We start from the raw sequence: 25,250 nt of genomic DNA, 5'->3' as shown, positions 1-25,250 counted from the left end.
TCTCTCTCTCTCTCTTTTAACTTTACAAGTTTATATAACAACATGTTTTTTCTTGTTCAAAAAAGTTTTGTGTGAAAAAAAAGAAATAAAGAATTAAATGTTTTCTTTTAAATTTCTCTGATTGGTCTTTTTTCATTACAGTGAGAACCATAAAACTGTGGAATATTAATAATTTGTTTTTGTGTTATTAATGTATCATGTTCATTGGACTATTTAAAGTCATAAATTAGCCTGCTTCAGCCTGCTTCAGCCATAGAATAGTAAATATCTGATGCAGTTAGGTTGTCTCCGTCTTTGTAGCCTTTGTATCAGATTTTTCTGCTTCAGCTAGCAGATAGTAATCCTCGGAACCGTGTAACGTAGTATTCTCTTAAAAAAAAACTTACAAGATTCTGCAGCGTTTTAAGGCAAAGTCTCTGATGGTAAGAGATTTCAACCAATAAGAATGCGGTCTTCTTAAAGTCGACCAATGAGAAGCCTTGGAAAATTGATTTTAGCCAATCGGAAATAGCGAAAATACAAGTCAGCTGTTTTTAACACTGAATTAATTCAAACTAAAAGATTTGGCCTCGGCCTAAGCTCAGACATTGTAGATTAGTAAAATCGTTGCTGAAAGACACCAGTAGAGGGTTGCAGAGTTTTTTTTTTCTATTGAAAAATAATACCTGGAGATATTTGGGATACTTTATCAAGAAAATAGTTGTCTCTCATAATCAGGGGATAAAATGGCCACCCATCAGTTGTTGGAATATTTTCAGTTGTTGTGACTGGACCAGCAACAGTTGTAGTTTCAGTTGTTGTTTCTGTTGTTGATTCTTCTTCCAGAAAAGCAGAATAATCAAAAACATCTGAAAAGCAAATTATGTTTGAGGTCATTTTATACTTCTTACTTTAAATCTTGTCAAATTTAATAATTTGGTATTTGGGTTTCCAAGTTTCCAAGCATCACCGAAGGCTTCCTGATGCTCTTAAAAAGGATAAACCATATAAAACTTTTGAAAATTGACTGCAGAAACTTTTTGGACCAAATTTAATGCTACACAGAAGTAGGATGTTGAAAACAGTTTACATCACAATTCTTCCATATGGAATTGATCTGAGCTGAAAACTTTAGATTGGAATATCCTTAATCCCTATCGGTTAATTAATCTGGAGATTAATAACATGAGGAGAAAAAGCATTATTCAATCTGGATATTAAGAAAAAGAGGAGATCAAGCATTAATCTCGATATCCACCATTCTAAAGTTTTCAGCTGTGGACTAATTGTCCCATATGATGTTTTCAACATTTCACACCCAGCTCTGTCACGTAAATTTCACAAGAAGAGGATCATTCATTTGGCATACAGTCCCGTTTGCCTCATATAGTCTGTATTTTTACTTTACTGCTTGCCCTGGCTAGTTGAAATTTGGCCGGTACATGAAAGGAAATGGAATATGTACCCTGCTGTGTAGCAGGAGGTAGATTTATTCTTAGTTTGGTTATAACACGTTCTGTTATTAATTTCCAAAAGTTGTAATGGCTTATCATTCCTTTCCGCTTAAGGAAAGTTTCCAATAAGGCTTTTATAGAACAAAATTGATCCAGCAAAAAAATTGATAAAATGTTTTTATTATTAGTTTTTACAAAATTAAATGGATTTAAATGTTCATCTATGACAGTGATTAGATTAAAATCTAAAGTCGGAAATGGGTTCTAAAGTGAAGGCATATCAGAATCACATTAAACTGCCTAGTAATGTAAAATAATGCAAATATGTTTGCAAAAAACTATTTGAACAAATGTAAAAGATTGACATTATTAATTTTGTAGTCTAGTAAATAAAAACAAAAATAAATATATATTTCCAACCCTGTATTTATTCTTCAATAACATTATTTTTAGAAATTATTTTGCTTTTGTTTATTTCTCTTTTCATTATTTGAATTTAGATGAGTCGGTTCGAGTGAGTCATGAAGTTTTCCAGATATTCAAATTAATATTTATTTTTATTTTGATAAAAAATAAAAACACATATTATCAAATTTAATTTGAGAATGAGCAACTGCAGGAGCTTCATTAACACAGTGCCAAGAATCATCTTTGTAGTTTTGTTTTTCATGCCCGTCGTTTGCATACCAGCTTAGACCTCATCTTTTAAAAAAGAAAATTAGATATTATATAGTTTAGTCTTTTATAAAAAATAGAAAAAAATCAGATCCTTTCTTCCCTGTTTTTGTACATTTACTATAATTTTTGTCTGGATGATCTGTTAAAACTGATAATCTAAAAAGGACTCTTGGGCATGAAAAAAAAACTACAATTGTTTGGAAAATACTTTCGTTACAGATCCTTTTTTTCAGAGTAACTTTTTTTTACAATGGATATCTTAAATAGATGAAACATTCGAAGAATGGTCATTTTAAAGTTCCTAAAATTGTCAATGAAAAAAAAAATATCTTAAAGAATAAATGCAGTCTAGAAGGAAAAATAAAAAGGCCAGGGACCATCTTTAATGAATTTGAGCTTGGTTACTGAAGAACTACAATACCACCGAAAATCTTAATTAAATACTGTTTAAAGGTTAAGTTCAAAGATTCATGACTATTTTAATTGAGGATTCAGGATTTGAACAAATGGCAGGCAGTTTAGCAACCTCTCCAAATTGTTAAAGTCTGTCTCAGGCTGTCAGAGACATGATTTTTTGACAAATAACTATCAATGCAGTTAATAATTTAAATTACCTTCAGACTTTTCAATAATATTTCCAAGAAGCAATTTGTCAGCTTCTTCTGGGCTGACCACTTTATCATCATCAATTTCAAAAATGTCTAAATAGTCAATACCTTTTTCTTTGTTTTTAAGATCTTTTAACGGAGAATGAGTTGTTGAACTTCCATAATAAAAGTATTCATAATCAGAAACATCATCTTCTTCAATATCCAGATATTCAAGTTCTTTAATATTAAACTAACTTGAAAAAAAATAAATTGTTAATGATTTAATAGTTTACCTGAATCGTCCTCAGGCTCATTTGAATCAGGGGTATTGGCGTAGTCTCTTCCACTCTCTTTTGTCACATCTTCATCTTCCTCCCTATCTACTTCTTCCGTAATTGGTTCATCTTTTTCCCCATCTACACTTTCTTCATTTACATCTTCTGGATCTACATCTTCATCATCTATATCTGCTTCATCTAAATTTTCTGTGTCTACATCTTCTGTATCAACATTTTCTTCATCTAAATTTTCATCTTCCTTCTCTCCATCCACATCTTCTTCCCCTATGTCATCTTCATCTACACCTTCATTATCTATGATGTCTTCATCTTCCTCTTCATCCCCTGAACCTGAATTTTCAAGAGCACCACCTTGGTCTCCTTCATCTGCACTATCATCTTTGCTCTTTTCATCTTCATTATCTTCTTCATATGCATCTACTAATTGAATTTGTCCATATGTTTCAGAATAATCACCTGCAGGGCTTGATTGGTTTCCTTTAGGTCTTTTGTTTTCAGTTTCGTATTCCAAATTCACTACTGTAACACTCCCATTGGAAGACTTAGAAAATCTAGTTGAACCTGTTCCCTCAGTCTTATCTGATTCTTCACCAGTCTGCGCAGTATCATTAACTACACCTCCTGTTGAACTATTTGCTGTTTGATTGTCAAGATTTTCTTCAAATTCAACACTAGTCTGATTAATTTGTGAAAAATCAGATAATGTCAAAGATTCCATTTTTTCAGTGTTTTCTTCTATTTTTGCATCTATATTAAGAGTAATATCATCTTCAGTAGGTAGAGTTGGCTGGTCAGTAGATGTTACATTTCCTGATTCTGAATCATTTCCAGAAGCAGTAACACCAGCTACAGTTGTGATCTCTGCTACAGAACTATTCTCAGATAAAGGGGAGTTCACATCCCCAGTACTGTTACTACCACTTTCTGTAGTGCTACTTTCTAATTTAGTACTAACCTTTTTTGTGCTAGGGACTTCATTACTATCCTCATATGCTCCTTCTTCAACTTCTTCAGCTTCTTCGCCATCCTCAGCGTTTTCATCAGTTTCTTCATTTCCCCCAGTTTCATCTTCAGTTCCATCATCCTCAGCCTCTGCTGCCTCATCAGCTTCTGTTTCATCATCAGTCTCTGCCTCTTCTGCTTCTGTGTCTTCTTCTGCTTCATTGTCTTCTCCCTCTTCAGTGATATTCTCTGCTGTAGTGTTACTGTCTACAATATCCCCAGCTACTGTGCTAATACTGTTTATCTCAATAATGCCTTCTGCCTCTGTTCTATTTTCTTTATCAGTGCTATTATTACCTAAATCTGTGCTACTTTCTGATACAATGCTAACTTCTGTTGAAATGCTAGCATTTGCCACAGTACTATTATCTGCTGTTGTACTATTGGTTGTTGCATTGCTTTTATCAGCGACTGTGCTACCATCTGCCACAGTGCTGCCATCTGCTTTTGTGCTAACATTTGCCACGGTGCTTCCCTCTGTCATTGTGCTGCCATCTGTCGCTGTACTGCCATCTGCCACAGTGCTTCCATCTGCCACAGTACTACCATCTGCCACAGTACTACCTGCTGCAGTACTTGCTTTTGATCCTGCAGCAGTTGTTGTCTCTTCATCATCTTCTTCTTCACCTTCGCCTTCACCCTCTTCTTTATCTTCATCCTCATTTTCTTTATCTTCCTGTGTGCTGCTATCTGTTACAGTGCTACCATCTGCCACAGTGCTAGCATCTGCCACTGTGCTACCATCTGTCACAAGAACAACATCTGCCACAGTTCCACCATCTGCCACAGTGCTACCGTCTGCCAAAGTGCTACCATCTGTCACAGTGCTACCATCTGCCACAGTGCTACCATCTGCTACAGTGCTACCATCTGCCACAGTGCTTACTTTTGCTCCTCCAGCAGTTGTTGTCTCTTCTTTGTCTTCACCCTCTTCTTCACCTTCATCCTCACTTTCTTTATCTTCCTCTTCTTCCTCAACTTCTTCTTCTTCTCCCTCTGCAGCATTTTCTTTCTCTTTCTCTTCTACTGCTCCTTCTACTTTAGCGTTTTCTTTCTCTTTATTCTCTCCTTCATCTTTTCCTTCTTCCCCTTCTTCTTCTGCTTCCTCCTCCTTGTCTCCATCCTCTTTTCCTTCTTCACCCTCTTTCTCTCCTTCCTCTTTCTCTCCTTCCTCTTTCTCTCCTTCCTCTTTTTCTCCTTCTTTTTTTTCTCCTTCTTTTTTTTCTCTTGCCTCTTTTTCTTTTTCTCCTTCTTCTTCTTTTTCCCCTTCTTCTTTTTTTTCTCCATCTTCTTCGCCCTCTTCTTCTTCTTCTTCTTCTTCTTCTTCACCTACTTCTTCTCCTTCTTCATCTCCTTCATCTTCCCCTTCTTCGATGCCTTCCTCTTCTCCTTCTTTTTCTCCTTCTTCCACACCTCCTTTTTCTTCTTCCTCTTCTCCTTCTTCTTCTCCATGGTCTTCTTCCTCCTCAACATTTTCATATTCACCTTCTTCTTCCCCTTCCTCTCCACCATCTTCATCCTCATACATTTCTTCTTCTTCGTCGTCTTCTGCTTTCTCCTCTGGCATCTCATTTGTTTCCTTATGACCATTTTCCTTCTTATTTTTGTGCTCTCCATATCCTTTATGTAATTTAGCTATTTTAAAATCATGTTACTTAGAACTAAAATTTCACTTAAAATTGAAAATTCTTTTTATTTTCCCTCACCATGTTCATCTTTCTCTCCAAGGTTGGTTTTTAATGTGTACAGGATATCATCTAACTAAAAATTTAGAAAGTATTTTTTCAACTGAAATATGTCTAAAACAGTTATCTATTCTTCTGTTTCATTTCATTTACTTCAGACTAGGGTTTCCAGCAAAAGGGGGAAAGTGTTAAAAAAAATTTCGCATTTTTTGCATTTCGTTTACTCGCAAAAAATGCTAAAATCTTCCAGGTTAAACAAGCAAAACCAAAAATTCCCTGCCGGCCCCGAACCCCTTGAATTAAAAACTTTGCATGCCCCAGAAGAAAATTTACCTTACCTCCACTTCTCCTGTTTCTGAAATTAAGTCCATCGCAATATTAAACCTGAATATAGGTCAAATTTTAATCCTCATATTTAGAATTGGATTTTGATTTGGAATTGGATTTGTATTGGAATTTCTCTTTCTATAGAATGTGTTTCATCAAACTGGATCTTTCTTCGAAACTTTGAATTTTAAGTGATTATTAAGTACTGAATTCTTGAATAGCAGTTGATTTGCATATCTATGAAGTCTCAATGGCAGAAAACATACTTTTTTGTCTTCTGGTTGGACAGACCTTAAGAGATTACCAAAAGGAATCAACTGCTATTGTTGGACTACCAAAGAAGATGTGTATTGTTTGCACTTCTTTAAAATTCCTGTCAGAAGAGGATAAAGTTCATGAAAAAAAACCACTCTGGCAAGTCTGGTAATTATCCAGCTTGAGTCCAAGTCAGCGCATATTCAGGATTTGAGACAGATTAAGAAAAAAAAGAATATTCTCCCTGGATGGGACCAAGAGTACCTGTACCCCCCTGAATATGCTATGGGATTGAATCTATCATTTTAGGATTGTGTCTTTATTAAGGTCTTTGAGGAGATGCAGACTAATTTTACAAAATACTTACAAAGTTATTTTTTGCTTTCTTGTTAGCTCTGGATCTGACGTGATATCCCGGAGAATATTGGCAAACTTGATCACCTAATCAAGGTTACTGTAAAATCATAAACAAATAAAGTGTAACAAAGTAATAACAAAAGCATGACATGATAGTTGTTACCAAGGATATATGGAACTGTGACATTAAAACAGCTTTTAACCAGTTATTTATAAGAAACATCATTTAGACAAATAATGGTTGGCCCTCCTATATATAATCTGATTGTAATTATAGAGCACAAACCTTTGGGATTGTTTAAGAAGAATCAAGATCCTTTGCTTTACTAACCCAGGGAATTAGACTCAGTCCTAATTGAGGCCTGAAAACCCTCTGAAAATCATGGATTTCACTGATCAAGGGGGACTATGACCCCATAGCCCCCCCCCCCGTCTTAGTTCATGCCTATGGTCTTAACCATGTCCCCCTATCCTTAAAAGTTAGTTCTTCTGTTATATGATATTATGGATTACCTTCTTATGCTTGTTTGTTCCTGCCACTACTGGTAGACGTCTGATTAGAGTATCTTTTGGTAAGTTGGGACTAAAATCTGCAATGTAGCGTCTGGCAGGGGCCGGCTGTGCTCTCAATATAATAAGAGATACAAATTAAATTTTGCTATGGTAAACAAGTTAATCTAAATTTAGATATTAAGGCAAAACTTTGAAAGATGATAGTGCTGAACAGAGATTTAACTCTATGAATGAGAGACATTTGTCTATTTCTATCAGCAACGAGGAATCTTCGAGAGGGAAATCACATGTTTAAGATACAAAAGCTTTTTTCAAAATGGAAGAGTTAGTTTGATCTTTCGTTTGTTTACTTTATACATTAAAAATACCTTTCCACTCCAAGGGGAGAATTGACCCCAAAGTTTATGTTGATTTGGTTTTCATGATGGGGCTCAGCATCTAGTCCATAGACTTCTAAAGAAATGATATCATTTAGTACTTTAGTTTGGCCATGTTAACTGTGTTTTTTTAACTACTTAAATTCACAACTGCAGTCTAACATTCTTAGTTCATATTGTCTTATTCTCAGATTTGTACCCCCCCCCCCTCCGGCAACAGTAAACATTTTTGCTTAGAACAACCAGTCCAGTTTGTCTGAACTGACTCTTTTTAATTTAAAAAGGAAAAAATAAAACATGCAGAGCTGAAAACTTTAGAATGGGATATCCTTAATCCTGATCTGTTAATTAATCCGGAGATTAATAACATGAGGAGAACAAGCAATTTTAATCTGGAGATTAAGAAAAAGAGGAGATCAAGCATTGATATCGGTTTTCACGATTTAAAATTTTCCAGCACAGAAAACACATTTGTTAAACTTTTGAAAAATGTATACAATGTGTCCCAGTAAACATGAAAAATGTATACAATGTGTCACAATAAACATTACAACCTGCATTCTTAGTAATAAGAGAGATAAAACAACGTTAATAACAATTATCAGCTCTTTATCTTGAACAATATTATAGTTATGGCATTTATAGTCTGAAACACATTATACGCTTTGTGTTTGGTCGTCTTTTAAATGTCATGTTTCGTGGGACCCGCTGTAAATATAAAAAGTATAAGAACAACGCATCTAAGCCCTTTTTACCTAGACTTGGTGCAGTTTGGCAGAATGGTAGAATAAATAATAAAACACCAAACAACTGCATTTGAAGATAAACTGATGTAGTAGACAATGGGGCTCTCTTGTTACAACAGAAAAATTTATAAATCCTTGAAAATATTAACAATAGCTAAAACTAGTTTTGGAAAGCAAATGGAGGAAACATGTTTGAAATCCTTTCTTGTTCTTAGGAGGCTCTCACGATCATTATTCTTTATCAAAATTACAATTGTCTATGATTTTAACCATCTTTTACCACTTGTTGAACTATAGCACGTCATAGAATAAACCTATTCTTACACTTTTAATGACGGAGCTGAAAAAGTGTTGTTTTGAGGCTGTCCAATTTGATCGACTTTTCAATTTAACACAAACCCCTCCCTTGAGGCCTAAAGATGGACTTTGACACCTACTGCCTGAGTCCTTATGAATGCTGCCAGAATTTCTTATGTTTTACAAACTAGACTAAATCTATATTTAGACCTTTTTCCAGTCGTTTGATTTCAATGTTTCATATTTTTTTTCTCAAATCCTATAAAAGAAAGCAGATTGCACAAATTGCACAAAAGGCCTTAGTAAAGGTATAAGAATGCAAAACACGGTCATAACCCGATTTTTTAAGGCCAGCTGATTAGAAAAAATTCTAACTTAAAAGTTTGGGTCCTGGGGAAGTTTTAAATAAAAGTCCTTAAACTACATAACAGGCAGTATATAAAAAATAGGATTTCTAAAAGATAGTAAAGGAAGTGAGTTTTTGCCACAAACTCAAATTTTCTAACCCCTATATCTGTGCAATGTAATGGTGTAAACTTTTGATATTTCAAACTTCGACTATTTGATCTAACATAATTCATAGTTTGAAATATCAAAGGTCTGCGTAGTGTTGCGTAGAATATAGGTGTTCGAAAATCAAAGTTTGTGGCAAAAACTCAGTTCCTTTCCCAATGTGTGCCCTTTTCTTATTTGGGTTTTTAGAGCCTAAAGAAGTTACCGAATAAAAATTGTCAATTTTTCTTTGAAGAATTAATTATTATGTAAAAGTATTAATTGTAATATTTCTCTCCTGAAATCTATATTTAACAGAGAGCAGAGTAAAAGTTCAAATCTATTATTAGACCTGGTTAGGAAGTGAATCTTAGTTTAACAATTTTGTGCACTGATATTGTGCCTTTATGAGAAAAAAACAGCTGGTTTGGGTAGGCTTGCAGAAGGTTTTTGTTGAAATTAACAGAAAATTTATTAAAAAATTTCTTGAAAAAGCTAAACAATGATGTTAATTTTTCTGATTAATGTTCCAAATCCAAATTAAAATGTGTTTTTGTTTGACCAACAATCTAACCTAAGCTAGACTTAGAAAAGTGCTTTCCATGCAAGGAAGTTTTTAATATTAACGGAAAATTACATTTACAAAAGGAAAGTACCATTATCAGGGGAAAACTACCAGAAGAAAAGTCAATAAAAATATTCAGAATAAGATAATTTTAATGCCTAATCATATCTAAACAGAAATCATTGTTTTTATTTAATTTAACACCATAACATGTAATACACTGTAAATTTCTGAAGGTAACATATTCTTAAATTGTGAATACAGGTAGAGATAGGCATCTATTGAAAGAACAAACTTTATGAGAACGAATAAAATTTTTTTTTTAGAAAACGTTTTAACGGATTTCGAAAAATGTGAGAAGTCCGCGGCATTCTTAGATAGATGCGCAAGCGACAAGAGAAATAATCAAATTCAAAACAAATTAATTAAAAAATATTATAAAATATAAACTATAAACAAATGTGGCGAAAGATAATCGATGACTATAGGTTGTAATATCTGAATGATTTGTTTGAAATTAAATTTATTTTTTACGGTCTAAGTCGTATGTTGCAATTTTCTGAACTTGTATGGGCGCTAAGTTATTCGATATGAGACGTCTTTAAGAATTTTCTCCTTATAGACGCAACAGATAGAAGTAAGATTAGTAGCGTTCAAAAGCGCTTTTTTATCGCATTAAACCTATACCCCTTTCATTTTTCGCGAACACTCCCTTTAATTTTTCATAATTTTGTGGTAATATCATAGTTTATTAGATATATGGCAAAAAATTACAGTGTAGAACATGGCAAAGTTCCCATAGGAAGCAGCATTATTGAAAAAATAATGGAAAATGTTTTATTTTATTGACATTGGAGTCTTGGAGATCTTAAAAAAAAGAACACTGTTGAGTGTTGATGGCCTCATCTTACAAAAATTAAAGGTAGTGTAGGCTGATCCCACCTAGGGGTCAAAAATCATCATACAAAGTAAATTGTAAATTAAAAAAATTAAAAAAATTATATTTAAATCACATTTCAAATGCACTCAATTGAATTTGACATTTATACCTTTTTATATCTAAATGATTAATTTGAATTTAATTGACTTATTATTAATTGGTTTTTTTTGGGTGGAACAATGAAATTCCACATCGGTTCTAACTTCTGTATAGAGACGGGGTTTTAAACATGATCTCATTATATACGCAACAGAGTAACAAATTAACGGCTATCACTATTAACGCTTATAGTTGCTAAGGCCTACTTTTAATGATCACTAATGACAGGCTACACAGTATTTAAATTTAAGTCATTCATGAAACAAAACAACTAAGGATATTGTGTCTTTGCCACAAACTAAAATGTTCTAATCCCTTCATCTTTGCAATCTAAAGGTGTAAACGTGTAAACTACAAACTCAGGTTATTTAATTTAACATAAATCAAAATTTCAGATATCTAAGGTCTACGACATCAAGTTTTAAATTTTTCTTATGTTTCAAAGCAATTGTCCATCCACGAGAGAATCCATAAAGATAACAACAATTATTTAAATACTAGATAAAGTCAAATAATTGTAAAAAAAATCTTTCGCTGATTGAAACAAACTGGTGAAATATTACAAACGACTTTACTCTTATTAAAAAATTGTACACCGTAATAATATCTCAATCAATGGTATCAAATGAATCCTTAAGTTTTCCTCGTTAATGCCGCACTTCACGGGCAGCCGTAGTACATTTGAATTTCCGAGCCGGGTTAACCTTTCCGTTCCCAGCTTGTACTGTATCGCTTGGACATTGGGTAAATAAAGCAGGCAATCAATAGGACTAGATGGTGCAACAAGGCAGACTTTAGGTTGAATTTACTTTTACTGAAGGGTCAGAGGTGTGTGACTTTCAGCTCGACTACCATGTCTAGCAAGTCACTCCCTTTTTAACTACACCAATCACTTCTTTTAAACTAATTGCTGGATGAAAGCGCTCAATTCTTCTTGTTCAGGGATAAAAACAAAACTTCGAATTAAGTTTGAAAGGTTACGTTACAAGTTAAATCCAAGAACTTACTACTGTTTAAGTGTGTGCTAATTATCGAAGATTTAACAAAATAACGCACAGCTGTTCAAGGAATCAAATCATGGGGTATTTGTTTCCAAAAATAGATTGGGCTTTTCCAGGGCCCAAATCTTCCTGTAAAATCCACCAGAGCTCTGACGTCAGAAAACTGTGACGAAAAGAAGTCGTATCCAGCCAGAGAAAATAGATAGATACATAGATAGAATAGTCCAAAGAAGAAAATTAAAGACAGTTTTATAAATGTATGTACTTAATGAAAATAAAAATAGCTCGGATATATAGAAGTTAGATAGGATAGATACAAGATAGCTATGGAATAAATAGAAGATAGCCAGAAAAAAATAGAGAATAGTTTAAATAAATAGAAGATAGCTAGGACAACAGAAGATTGCAAGAATAAATAGAAGATAAAGTTAAATTAAGTTAAAGCTTATCTAATATTCAAGTTATATTTATGCATTAAATTCATAAATCATGATTCATAATTCATAATTCATAATAAACATATCATAATTTATGACAATAACATTATTGTTAAAGAGAGGTCACTGCCTTGATATCTCGGAATATCCAGGACTGATAAACAGGGCTTAATAGCAGGGAGATACCCAGTAATATTCCAGTACCTAGATAATAATAATATTAATCATAATTAAATAATAATAATGATAATTTTAATAATAATAATTTAAATTATAATTTTAACACTAATAATAATAATAAAAATAATAATAATAATAATAATAATAATAACCTGGTATAACCGCTATATTAATCCATTGAATGGGTAGTATAAAAGAATGGTTTATTTTCAGAATCTGGTAAGGACCAGCCTATATACATATACACGGGTAATCAGAAAACAGTGGAATGTTATTGGATTTTTTTCGTTTAATAACAGGACTTTGTAATTTGTAATTTATATAGTTTGTGAAAATGTTTTCTAAACTTTTTTTGAGTTATGAATTTATTATTTTAATTACTTAAACATTACGCAATTCTCTGGGAAATTAAATAATTAAATGAAAGAAAGAAGACGACAATCTTTCCAAATTGTTAATTGGATTTTATACAGCTAACCCTGTAATGATGTATTAAAGTAAAGGAAAAATATGAAATGATTTTAAAGTTTTAGTTTTTATATTAAACAAAGAAAAATGTGTGTAAAATATTTTTTTGGGGGGGGAGGATGGGGGGTAAAAGATTATAGCTTTGGAACCCGAATATATGTGTGGATACTGAAATTTCTCTTTTAAATACTACTATGTAAATTTGGAATTTTTTAAACCAAGCGAAGAATATTCCAGAGGTTCTACAAAGTTCCCCAATCAAAATTTGAGGAAAATCGGTCAAGTGGTTCATGATTCTACATACAAAAAAGGCAGACTTACATAGATAACATACTTTATAGATCACATGGAAATAGACGGAAGGAGAAAGTCAAATTTATGTGACATTAATGGTACTAGTTTTAATTTTGCGCGCAAGTATAAGATCAGCAAATTTATCCACATACATATTAGCAATTCAAAACTTTTTCAGTATTCTGAGTAGTTCTTTAATAAAGAAGTTATGATTAAAAACATTTAAGATATTAATTTTCCGTGAAATTTACTCAAGTTTGTCATCATATTTTTTGTAGATAAATATTTGTATGCGTATAATTTTTATACCTGATTAGCTAGTACAGTAGCTAGTATTAATGCTGGTAGAAGAAGCACTGTAATACAAACAATCAAACCATTCAACATTTTACTCTGTGTTAATCTGGTTCAATCTGGTTGGATCTAGATTAATCTGGTATAATCTGGTTTGATCTTATTTAATCTGATGTGATCTTGTTTAATCTGGTTTAATCTGGTTTAATCTAGTTTAATCTGTTTTAATCTAAATTAATCTGGTTTGTTCTGGTTTAATCTGGTTTAATCTGACGATTTGATCTATTTTAATTTGATTTGATCTAGTTTAATCTGGTTTGATCTGATTTTTATCAGGTTTAATCTGGTTAAATCTGGATTGATCTGGATTGATCTGGTTTGATCTGGCTTGATCTGGTTTGATCTGGTTTAATCTGATTTGATCTGGTTTGATCTAGTTAAATCCAGTTTAATCTGGTTTGATCTGGTTTGATCTGGTTTAATCTGGTTTAATCTGGTTTAATCTGGTTTAATCTGGTTAAATCTAGTTTAATCTAGTTTAATCTGGTTTAATCTGGTTTAATCTGGTTTGATCTTGTTTGTGTTCCTATATTAATGATGCTGTGGCTGTTGAGAAAGTAGCGAGCTCTAAGGATATTTTTTATTAACAATAAAGCATTAGTTCTGAGGGTGAGGGGCAAAAATTGAAGAAAAAAATTTTAATTATGAATATCAATATATCAATATTTATGAGGTATAACATTCTTCTATAAGGCTAAAGCCGTTTCATAACTTGAAAGCTCTAATACAAGTGTTGCCAGTAATACATCCAGAGAGGATAGCGAGAGAGATGCAAAATTGTTCAATTGTAATGTAAAATACATCCAGAGAGAAATGCGAGAGAGATGCAAAATTGAACAAAGGAACCCAAGCCTGTAATGCCAGTAATACATCCAGAGAGGATAGCGAGAGAGATGCAAAATTGTTCGTTCACAATTTTGTGCCTACCGGAATGCAAATTTTAAACCAAAATTTTAAGAAAGCACTTTTTTACTTCTTATCGTAACTCCATGTCCAATAAGCAGTTCCCCAGGTAACAAAAGGGAGGAATCTCTGTTGAGAAAATCTTGGATATAGTTCCTAGGAAATGCCCAGGTATTGTGCTGAAAAACCTTTTCTGGGAATTCCCAATAATTTCCCCAAATTTGGTCGACTTTTTTTCGGATTATTCTCAAGAATTGAGAACAAGAAATTTCCCGGGATTGGTTACAAGAAATTGCTTGGAATGGGTTACGAGAAATTTCTCGGAATTACTCGAATGTCAAAATAAACATAATGTTAATTAAAATTTCCTTTTCTTGAGGAACGAAGAATCACTGTTAGTTTCAGCACATTCAGCTAAAATATAAGATCGTTATTCCATCTTACTTTTTACTTAATTTTTTTCAATATTTTACAAACATATAAAATTACCTATTGAATATTCATGATAAACTTTAAAGCCCAAAGATTCAAGTGGGTCCCTATAAATAACTATAATGATATTTGTAATAATAATATTAATAGTAATAATAACAATAATAATAAAATAATAATAAAAACAATAAAAATAATAATAATAATTATTATAAGAATAATAATCATAATAATGATAATAATAATAATAATAACCTTGAGAATCCTACAGGAACTAGGCTGCACCAAACACCGTAGAGACATGAACGACCGAACCTATCTCCAGCGCAGAGGCTAGTCAACACTTAACATTTAACCCTATAAGGGCTGGGGGGTCTATATCTATGTATACCCTTGTGGGGCGTCCCACGCCCTCCCCTCCTAGAAAAAGGCCTTAGAGAATGTTCAAAGCCCAATTTTTCAAGACTAGCTCATCAAAAAAAATATTAGACCGATAACTTTAATAGTTTGGGTATTAGGAAGGGTTAAAAAAATGCCAAAAATGGGTAAAAATATGTTAAAAAATGTTTTTTTTTGTTTTAAACACAAATATCAAAGTGTGACACATGTTTCTACATTAATTTTTCAAGAGCTTTTAAAAAATATAGTTTTTAGATTTGTAGCGTTAGTCTTAAAAAATTTATGTGCTATTTTAGATTTTTTTTTACACAGACCGGACTTTTAACAATTCTGTGAACCCTAACCTATGCATAAAAAATAATTTACAAAAATCCTTTAAATTTCTATTTATTAACAGTCACACAATGTTACGGTCATAGTGTCAAAAATGAGAATGCTAGGACAAACTAGAGGGGGGGGGGGGCGTCAAACGCCACCATCCCCCAGCCTGTTTAGAGTTAAAGGAAGTAATGAAAAATATTGCAATGATAAGAAAATTTTATTATGTTCCATTTTTAATTTAAAAAAAAAACTAATTTAAAATAAACATAAAAGTTTTCTAATTCCTTTGAGTTTTCAACTATATGAATATATAATATGAAATAAACAAGATCTAATTCTTCCAAAATATGAAGTTGCAAAGATATAAGGATTGAAAATTCAGAGTTCGACCCAGACAAAAATTAAGTTTAACTTTAAACGACAAAGCTTGCTTTGGTCCCTCCATTCCTTTTCATATGTAGAAAAGATATTCACTGTTAAAAAATCAAATATTTTAAAATTTTTATTTTATCATGATGTTTTGTATATAGCTACAACTCCACCTCTTTGGATAATTTCTTATAGTTATATTTAACGTCTGCAAAGTAAGTTATCAAATATGAAATCTCAGGAATGAAATTAAATTATTCAACAAAGAAGAAAAAACCAAATGAAAAGTTTATAGAAAACGACTTTCGGAAAAGTTCTAAGTATAAAAACATTGTTCAAATTGTGCTCGATTTCTGTTGTTAAACATTAGAATTTATCTGTTTTGTTTATTTTCCTTGAAAAAATACCTGTTACAAAGAAAAATATGAAAATAATCATTGAACTCCACCATTGCAGGATACAGATTACTAAAATAAAAATACATAGCCTTAATTTTTTTTGGTTTTCATTTGAGACATATAAAACATTTTAATGATGAATAATTACGGAGTGAGAGCGCAAAGTCGACGTTCAAAATCATCTTTTAGGGTGGTTTCGTCTTGAGAATCGATAAAAAAAATTCTTAAATAACGACGACAAAAAATGTATCAAAATTCTACAGTAAACTAATAAGATTTTTAGGAATAGGTTGAGAAAACAAAAATTGACTCTTATTTTAGAAATTAATTCAGTTATTTGTTTCTTTAATGTCTCATTGTTCAAAAACGTTACTGTAGATTTACCGGAATTTTTATTGAAAAGACAACATTTAAAGAATTTAAGAAATCTGCGAACAAATTCATATAAGTCATTGTAATGATAAAATAAAAATAATTGATTCTAACATTGATTTATTGACAAATTTCTATTGGAAAATATGTTCCTAAACATTTATTTGGTTTATAGTCGATTTTTTTTACATTTTTTGTCGTCGTTATTAATAATTTGATTCAATTGTAAAAGGAACGGATTACTGTCCATAACTTTTTCTTATTCATTTATTGCAAGCTTATGCTGAAACCTTAGATAGTTCAAACTTTGGCTATTCACTCTTACAGAATTCATAGCCCTGGTAGCCCTGGTAGCCCTGGTATCCCTGGTATCCCTGGTATCCCTGGTAGCCCTGGTAGCCCTGGTATACCAGGTTCTTTTGTTACCCCAGTTTCCTGGTTTTCCTGGTTTGATAATTCTTACCTAATGATAAAGCAAGAGCCCGGAACAAAATAGTGGAAACAAAAAATGGAATTCCGACACATTTTCTGATAAAAAATCTTTAAATTANTCCCTGGTAGCCCTGGTACCCCTGGTAGCCCTGGTACCCCTAGTATCCCTGGTAGACCTGGTAGCCCTGGTAGCCCTTCATTTTAGATTTTTAATTCTTACCTAATGATAAAGCAAGAGCCCGGAACAAAATAGTGGAAACAAAAAATGGAATTCCGACACATTTTCTGATAAAAAATCTTTAAATTAAATGTGTTTTTTATCTGTTCGGATATAGAGCGAACATAAAGTAACTCAACCACTCGGAAGTAAAGTCATATTGTTAAAATTAAAATGAACATGGTTATATCGTGGTGTAAGGAACTGAGTCTTTGTCACAAACTCTGATTTTCTCATACCTATATCTCTGCAATCAAATGTGGTAGATCGACCTTTGTATAGACTATGAATTCTGTTAGATGAAATAATCATAGTTTGAAATATCAAAGGAGTACGCCCTCAGGGGGCAAAGATATAGGGATTAGAAAATTAAAGTTTGATATTTTTGATAGTTAGATATTTCAAACTATGAATTCTATTGGATGAAGTATAGAATTTTAAAAAACCAAAGGTTTACACCATCTTTTTTCAAGATATGGAAATTATAAAAGTTTGAGTTTGTGACAAGTTCCTTTATACAACATTACTGGAACGACTTTGTGACCTCGTTGCTCCATTATATTTGAGTTTACGCTCACTGAAAAAAGCAAATGTTTTCGATTTGAATTCAAAACATTTTAGTCTTCTCAAAAAGATATAAATTTTATAATTGAAAGCATATAATTTACATTTTACAACTTTGAATATTAATCAGTAAGCCTTCAATTATGACCCTTTTTTAATTGTTAATTAAATAGTAATTATTTGATAATGTTTGTACTATATTTTGGTATCTGCACAAACAAGCTAATCTCTTCAAGTCGAAGAAAAAACATCTATTTTCAAGCTGTTTTATAATTGATTTTAGCTGGGTTTTTTTTTTATTGATTTTAGCTGTTTTTTGGTTGATTTTAGCTGGTCTTTAATTGATTTTAGATGTTTTTAAATTGATTTTAGCTGTATTTTAATGTTAGCTTTTTTATTTGATTTTAGCTGTTTATTTAATTGACTTCAAATGTTTTTAATTGATTTTAGCTGTTTTTAATTGATTTTCGCTGTTCTTTAATTGATTTTAACTGTTTTTGAATTGATTTTAACTGTTTTTTAATTGATTTTAGCTGTTTTTTAAATAATTTTAGCTTGTTTTTGATTTTAGCTGTTTTTTAATTGATTTCAGTTGTTTTTCATTTATTTCAGCTGTTTTTTTAATTGATTTTATCGGTTTATAAATTGATTTTAGCTATTTTTTAATTGATTTTCCTGAAAGCTGATCCTGTGTGACAAAATCTGGTTTCCAGCTCGTTAAAATAAACACCTAAACATGCATTGTTATTTCATTAATCAAACCATTTAAACGGAGAGTTCTCGAAAATTGTTGGAGAGAAACAGAAATATCGGCTAGAAAAATGAAGAATGATCAAATTGTAATTTAGTTGATCATATAAAAGCCCAAGTGCCCGACATTGCCCGAGAAATTTGAAAAAAAAAATTCAAATTTTGAAGACAAAAAAAATCGATCGAAATTTTTGAAATAAAATTTTTTGACAATTTTCAGAAAGTGCTGAGCTTTTGAACTAATCTCCAGTGGGAAAAAAATTATTTAAATCAAATAAAATTAGTTTTATTCCTTTAAACAGTTGTAAGTTGATATAACCTGATGCAAGAACTGATATAAAACTACAGAGAATACTGACAACTTGAATTAATCCAAGTACACATATAGTTGTCCCGGAGTACTCACGACCAAGAAACTAAAAATATAATTTTAAAAATAAAAAGGAACTTCAATATAGTATCAAAGTCTAGTTTTCTAATCCTTTAATTCAAAATTAAAAAAATTAAAAATATGAAAATAAGGTTGCAAAGATATAGAAATTTCAAAATTAGGGTGTTTAGTTCTGATTAGGATGTAATTGATTATGGAAAATTAAAGGAAAACGAGTAAAATTACAATATTTAATACTCTATATGTATATACAGTGTGTCCCAAAAAACATGGGAATTCAGTGACGAATTGGATTTCGTCTTTGTTGTAAATTAGCATTGTAATACCTAATTTCAAACGCCATAATATTATTATGTCTGCTAGAGTTTATTTTATGAAAAGGGTAAAAGACTTTCTATTATGTCTCCGCAAGATGAACAGTGAAGACGGACAAGTTTACTCTGTTTGTATACTGTAATTTTCTTGTTTTACTAAGTACACCCTTATGCAGTCAAAACATAAACAAACAAAATGTGAACATAGCAGACGAAACTCTTACAGATTACAGCTTTCTTAGTTGGTATCACTATACTAAATAAAAGAATTAGTTAAAAAGACGATATCGAATTCGTCACTGAATTCCTATGTTTATTGGGACACCCTGTATATATATATATATGATGGTTCAAGCCCAGCCAACTGCAAAATCAAAAAAATGAATTGAGCCGTATAAGGACGAAACACTGCGTTTATTTTAAAGAAAAAAATTCTAAAAATTCAAGATTTTATTTATCATTTGATCCTGCTAAGTTCATGAAAAATGAAATTCTAAATGTACTGGCATGCTTTTTCTCCCCAAATAAATGCCGAACCAAAGTAAAAGAGGGTTTTATTTAAGGGTGGTCTAGGTAACCTGAAATCCATGGGTTTGATTGGAGTTGAAGGACGGGTTGAGGTTCTCCACTACTCCGGGTAATTCATCTAGTACAGCCAGAGCAGGAGCAGTTAGAGAACCTACAGAAATATATCCGATTTATTAAATATTAAGATAAAACTTGGATATCTAATTCATAGTTGATCAGACAGAAAATGCAGCAATAGTTCCCAACCGATGAGGAAATAGTTCCCAACCGATGAGGAAATAGTTCCCAACCGATGAGGAAATAGTTGCCAACCGATGAGGAAATAGTTCCCAACCGATGAGGAAAAATCAGTATTAGCTGATCCTCCCAGAGTGTTCAATTGCTCTATGCTGTATCCAAAAATAAATTAATGTAAATGTAGTCAAGGAGGAGAGCATCATCATTGGAGTACTACGTGAAACACCCTTTTATCGAAAACCCCCAGATTTTCATTTGAGACCCCAAGCTTTTCATTGGAGTCCCCAGATTTTTATCGGAAATCCCAGATTTTCATCGGGAACCCCCAGATTTTCATTACAGACCCCAAGCTAGCTTCTCATTGGAGACCCCAGATTTTATCGGAAACCCAGATATTTACAGGAAACCCCCAGATTTTCATTGGAGACCCTAAGCTTTTCATTGGAGACCCCAGATTTTTATCGGAAACCCCATATTTTCATCGGAAAACCCCAGACTTTCGTTGGAGAGCCCAAGCTTTTCATTGAAGACTCCAAGTTTTTCATTAGAGTCCCAAACTTTTCATCGGAGACCCCAAAGCTTTTCATTGGAGGCCCCAGATTTTACTTGGAGAACCAAAGATTTTCGTCGGAGACCCCCAAATATTATTGAAGAGCAAGGGCTGTAAATATATATTTTATTACCATTGAACCAAAGACTAAGCTGTAATACTAGCTGTGGAGCTGCGGCTAAGAATCCTTCTAGAACCACAAGGAACATTGCTTTCTCTCTCCATTCTTGATGAATTATCAATTAGGTCATATTCAAGGTTTTTTAAAACCTCATTCCCCAAACCCAAAAATAAAATATCTTAGGATAATTAATTACAGTTGCAGGTAACAATATATAATAAGAAAAAAGACTGAGTAAATTCCGTCGTCGGTAACCAATGAATGTCTTTTCCACTTCTTGATAAGTTTAAGAAAAGAATAATAGAACTACAGTTTCTAAATAAACTGATCAATCGCCTAAAATCTAATTTTTAATTGTTTATCATATTTGATAAATGAAACTATGAAATATAAGCTCAATAGTGAGAAATATCAAAGTTTTCAAATATCAGAATATCGTTTCAAGGTATCTTAAAGTAAATCGTGCATTGCTCTATTTGCATGGAGGGTAACTTAAATTACGGTTACAATCCTTTTAATGTACAAAATATATTTACCTGTATGATATAAACTGTACAGTACTGTTATCCAAGTGTAAACCGGGCTGAATATCATGTACAGTACTCCTCTGCATGTACAATAGCAATTATCAAAACAGTTTCATCTACTTTAGACATTGAACTTTATACGTGTTGATATCTGGAGATTCTAGTGTACTACAGGGTTAACCATAAATGATGAGACTTCAGAGACAACTGTACAGAATGTATACTAAACTGTAAACTTCTTCCTTTTTTGTGTAGTCATTAAATAATCCATATTAACGATTAAATTCAAGGCAGAAAACTAAATTTAACCACAGAGTTGTCAAATTCAAAGAGATTCAGGTCGTCTTTGCAGTCTCATACTTTAAGGGTAACCCTGTATTAATGTATTGGTATACTCTGTATTAATGTATTGGCACACTCTGTATTAATGTATTGGTACACTCTGTATTAATGTATTGACCTGAATATATTTCCCTTCCCTCGCAGGGCTTCTTTCAACTCTAAGAGGAGAACAACTAAACCAGGAAGATATACTAGGGATAGGGTAGCAACCCCTTCCACTAGATAACCCTGGATAATATTGGTTTTAACTAAGAAAATCCAGGAAATAACATAATACCCTGAAAATCTTTAATTTAAACATAATCAGAAACCCTGAAAAACGTTGATTATTTTAGTTTCAAACAGGAAAGCCAGGAAACCCTAAATTATCATAGTTTCAGGCAGGAAAGCCAGGAAACCTTTAATTATCATAGTTTCAAGCAGGAAACCCTGGAAACCTTTAATTTTCATAGATTCAAGCAGGAAACCCTGGAAACATTCAATTATCATAGTTTCAAGCAGATAACCGTGTAAATAGGGTTTCCACGAAATGACCATATTGATGATTGATGATGATATGAGAATTTCCTCGGAATGGGTTACAAGAAATTCCTCGGACCTGGTTAAGAGAAATTCCTCGGAATGGGTTACGAGAAATTCGTCGAAATAGCTGTCGACATTTTTACCGGAGATTCCGACAGCTCTCATCATATCCATTATAGAAGAACACGACGATCTTGATACAGGAAACGCTGTTTTTACATATAGCTCTTCACATATCAATGATAGAAGAACAGGATGATCTTGAAATAGGAGATGCTGCTCTTTACAGACAGCTCTTCACATATCAATGATAGAAGAAAAGGATGATCTTGAAAGAGGAGATGCTGCTCTTTACAGACAGCTCTTCACATATCAATGATAGAAGAAAAGGATGACTTGAAAGAGGAGATGCTGCTCTTTACAGACAGCTCTTCACATATCAATGATAGAAGAACAAGATGATCTTGAAAGAGGAGATGCTGCTCTTTACAAACAGCTCTTTACATATTTGTTGTAGAAGCAGCCAAGGAAAAAGATAATCTTGAGACTACCGACTAGATTACCCCGCCAGTACATCAGAGACTGCTCTATACTCTCCAGAGGATCCGGAATACGGAGACGCCGCTCATTTTAGAGCAACTCTTCACGGTTCTTTTGTGAGTCTAGCAAAGGAAACAGCTGAGAACACAGTAAGAGCATCTTAGATTGAAATAACAGTCAACGTAGCAGGGACTTTAGGAGGAGCTCCGTTAGTTAAGGAAGCAGCTAAGAATGCAATAGAAGCATCTCGGATTGTAGGAGCAGCTAAAGTAGCAGAGACTCTTGGAGCATCTCTGGTAATGCATAGCTAACATATCAGAGACTCTAGGAGCAGCTCCGATAATGAACAGCTAACATAGCAGAGACGACTCTAGAAGCAGCTTCGGTTATGAATAGCTTTAATAATTACATTGATAAAAAGCGGCCCGATTTTTGTGTGAGAGGGTGCACATCTTAATTTGCATTGTGTGGCATCAGGCATCAGGTTGCAAAGTTGAGTTTTAGGTAAGTATTCGGTTAACCCTTTGTAAGCATTGCAATTATATGCCAACAAGTGCAATCTCATAGATGACTACTGTATACAGTTTGCATCTTTAATCAACGTTTTAATGAGAATATGTTCCTGAAAATTGCACAAAACAGAATAACGCAAAAAGCAAAATAGCGAAATTTTGCGCGAAATGAAGTTTGCAAAAAAGCTGTAATGAAAGCAAATATTTTCGCTTTCTTTTGCAAAAATTGCGAAAAAGTTTTGCAAATGGAAACGCTATAACGTGCAAACCTGAAATGAATGAAGTTTAAAGAATGGATGGAATGCGCACAAAAGAAAATAAACATGATTAATATTATTCCTTTAAAAAAAGACTTGTTAAGAAATGAAGTTATTGTTAAAAAAATATAAGATCTCATTCTTAAATGAAATTTACTTTAGATTGACGTGAGTTAGTAGTGAGAGTAGTCCAGGGGTTTTTAAACAACCCCCAAAATATAACAGCAATCACGGTACTAATGGAAGGAAAGTTAATTGCGGTCCGTATACTCTGCGTACATATTGAAACCAGTTCTCTCTGGACGGAATTCGTAAACATGAATAGATGCATCCGTGTTAGTTTAGTATTCGAGGAGGTTAAAAGCATTTAATTTTGATAATTTCGAAAATTCACATAAAAGTTTCCTATGACCAGAATATTTCATAGATTATTTTTGTGAAAATTGATTCCATGTCAGGCCATGACACTGACATTTGTCTTGTGCTTACTTTTCCGCCCAAAGATAGTACACTTCAGTAAAAAAATGCGTACACCTGATATAACTTTCCTTGCATTAGTACCTTGACAGCAATAAAATATAATTTTGAAAAATATATAAGATCCGTAGTTTTGAACCTGAGCCAAATATATCAAAGCTGTGAGGATATCAGATATTTGATCAGATATATGTACAAGCAAGTACATCAGCAGTACACAAACACCCATTCTAGTGCATGTACTGTACAATCTCTCTCTGAAAAATGAATAAAACAAATCAAGGTAGATGGACCACAGTGATCCGAAGGTGATCCAAACTTCGATGAGAATTTTGCCAATTACTTCTTAAAAACTTTAGTTCTAAAATGTCTAGAGCTGAAAACAAGAATGTTTAAGGAAATGAGGAAATATCTTTGGCCAAGGCGTTGTGACACTTTAAGTTGGCCCAGTCTTGACAATTGATGAAACTTTTCTAACACAGTCTGGTCACCCTGGCATATATTTATTTTTCAAATTTTAATTATGTGTGTTATCCTCCCCCAACCCCCACCCCCTAAAAAAATGTCATTCAGTGTCCCAACAACCACCCACCCAACCACAACAACAAAAAAAGTTATTTATTTCCCACTCCGAAAAAATATCTACTTAATAATTTGACATATATTAGATACAGAATATATATTAAAATTAAAGGTATAGATAAAAGCTTTAAAAAATAAAATCTACATATATTAATCTATAATCGAATATAAATAATTATTCATTCTTGTTATGTTCTGAACCGAACAGAAAATGTCAGCATAAAAAGAAGCCACACTTGAAATATCCTTCAGAAGAAGCCACAATATTAACGACCCCTCCCCCTCAGTCCTACCACGTGCGGCGTAACTTTAAACTTTGAAAGAAGGGGGGGGGAAATTGGATATAAATTGAATTCTAAAAGTAAATTACATCAGAATTGGGAGCAAAAATAAATTACGTATTCTTTTCCCAAATTAATGTATTTTAATAGAATTTATTAGTTTTATAACTTCGTTCAGTATCACTGTCTCTTTTTTTCTTTTTTCCTCACGAATATCCAATTGAGAGTTATTTATTGCTGTTTCTATAATTTGACTAATTCTAATTCCAGTTTGTATCTAAAAGTGTACACAATACGCATAAGGGAAATCAGGAGAGAAAATATAAAAGGGAAATCAGAAGAGAAAATATAATAGGGAAATCAGGAGAGAAAATATAGAAGGGAAATCAGGAAAGAAAATATAGAAGGGAAATCAGGAGAGAAAATATAGAAGGGAAATCAGGCGAGAAAATATAGAAGGGAAATCAGGAGAGAAAATATAAAATGGAATCAGGAGAGAAAATATAGAAGGGAAATCAGGAGA

The 25,250-nt window shown here is 32.6% G+C and overlaps 2 protein-coding genes across 2 annotated transcripts; both read right to left on the bottom strand.

The window, feature by feature from the left end:
* Nucleotides 1-154: 154 nt before the first annotated feature.
* Nucleotides 155-8,381, bottom strand: LOC111709857 (spore wall protein 2). Its single transcript, XM_023483778.1, has 11 exons — nt 8,272-8,381; nt 7,508-7,592; nt 7,140-7,251; nt 6,637-6,710; nt 6,026-6,071; nt 5,709-5,763; nt 5,332-5,622; nt 2,995-5,199; nt 2,726-2,812; nt 666-848; nt 155-369 (listed from the first exon to the last, which is right to left on the bottom strand). Exons 1-11 carry the CDS (start codon nt 8,330-8,332, stop codon nt 278-280), a joined length of 3,291 nt encoding a protein of 1,096 aa, XP_023339546.1. The 5' UTR covers nt 8,333-8,381; the 3' UTR covers nt 155-277.
* Nucleotides 8,382-12,106: 3,725 nt separating this feature from the next.
* On the bottom strand, nt 12,107-24,145 carry LOC111709856 (uncharacterized). Its single transcript, XM_023483777.1, has 16 exons — nt 24,004-24,145; nt 21,675-21,784; nt 21,224-21,294; nt 20,700-20,792; nt 19,830-19,930; nt 18,866-18,962; nt 18,472-18,526; nt 17,236-17,300; nt 16,221-16,280; nt 14,980-15,067; nt 14,782-14,831; nt 14,661-14,706; nt 13,916-13,956; nt 13,345-13,391; nt 12,426-12,504; nt 12,107-12,297 (listed from the first exon to the last, which is right to left on the bottom strand). Exons 1-16 carry the CDS (start codon nt 24,091-24,093, stop codon nt 12,206-12,208), a joined length of 1,185 nt encoding a protein of 394 aa, XP_023339545.1. The 5' UTR covers nt 24,094-24,145; the 3' UTR covers nt 12,107-12,205.
* Nucleotides 24,146-25,250: the final 1,105 nt, after the last annotated feature.

The sequence above is a fragment of the Eurytemora carolleeae genome, unplaced genomic scaffold (genome assembly GCF_000591075.1).
Source record: "Eurytemora carolleeae unplaced genomic scaffold, Eaff_2.0 scaffold860, whole genome shotgun sequence".
NCBI classification, from domain to species: domain Eukaryota; kingdom Metazoa; phylum Arthropoda; class Copepoda; order Calanoida; family Temoridae; genus Eurytemora; species Eurytemora carolleeae.
This window is presented reverse-complemented; position numbering and strand designations above follow the sequence as displayed.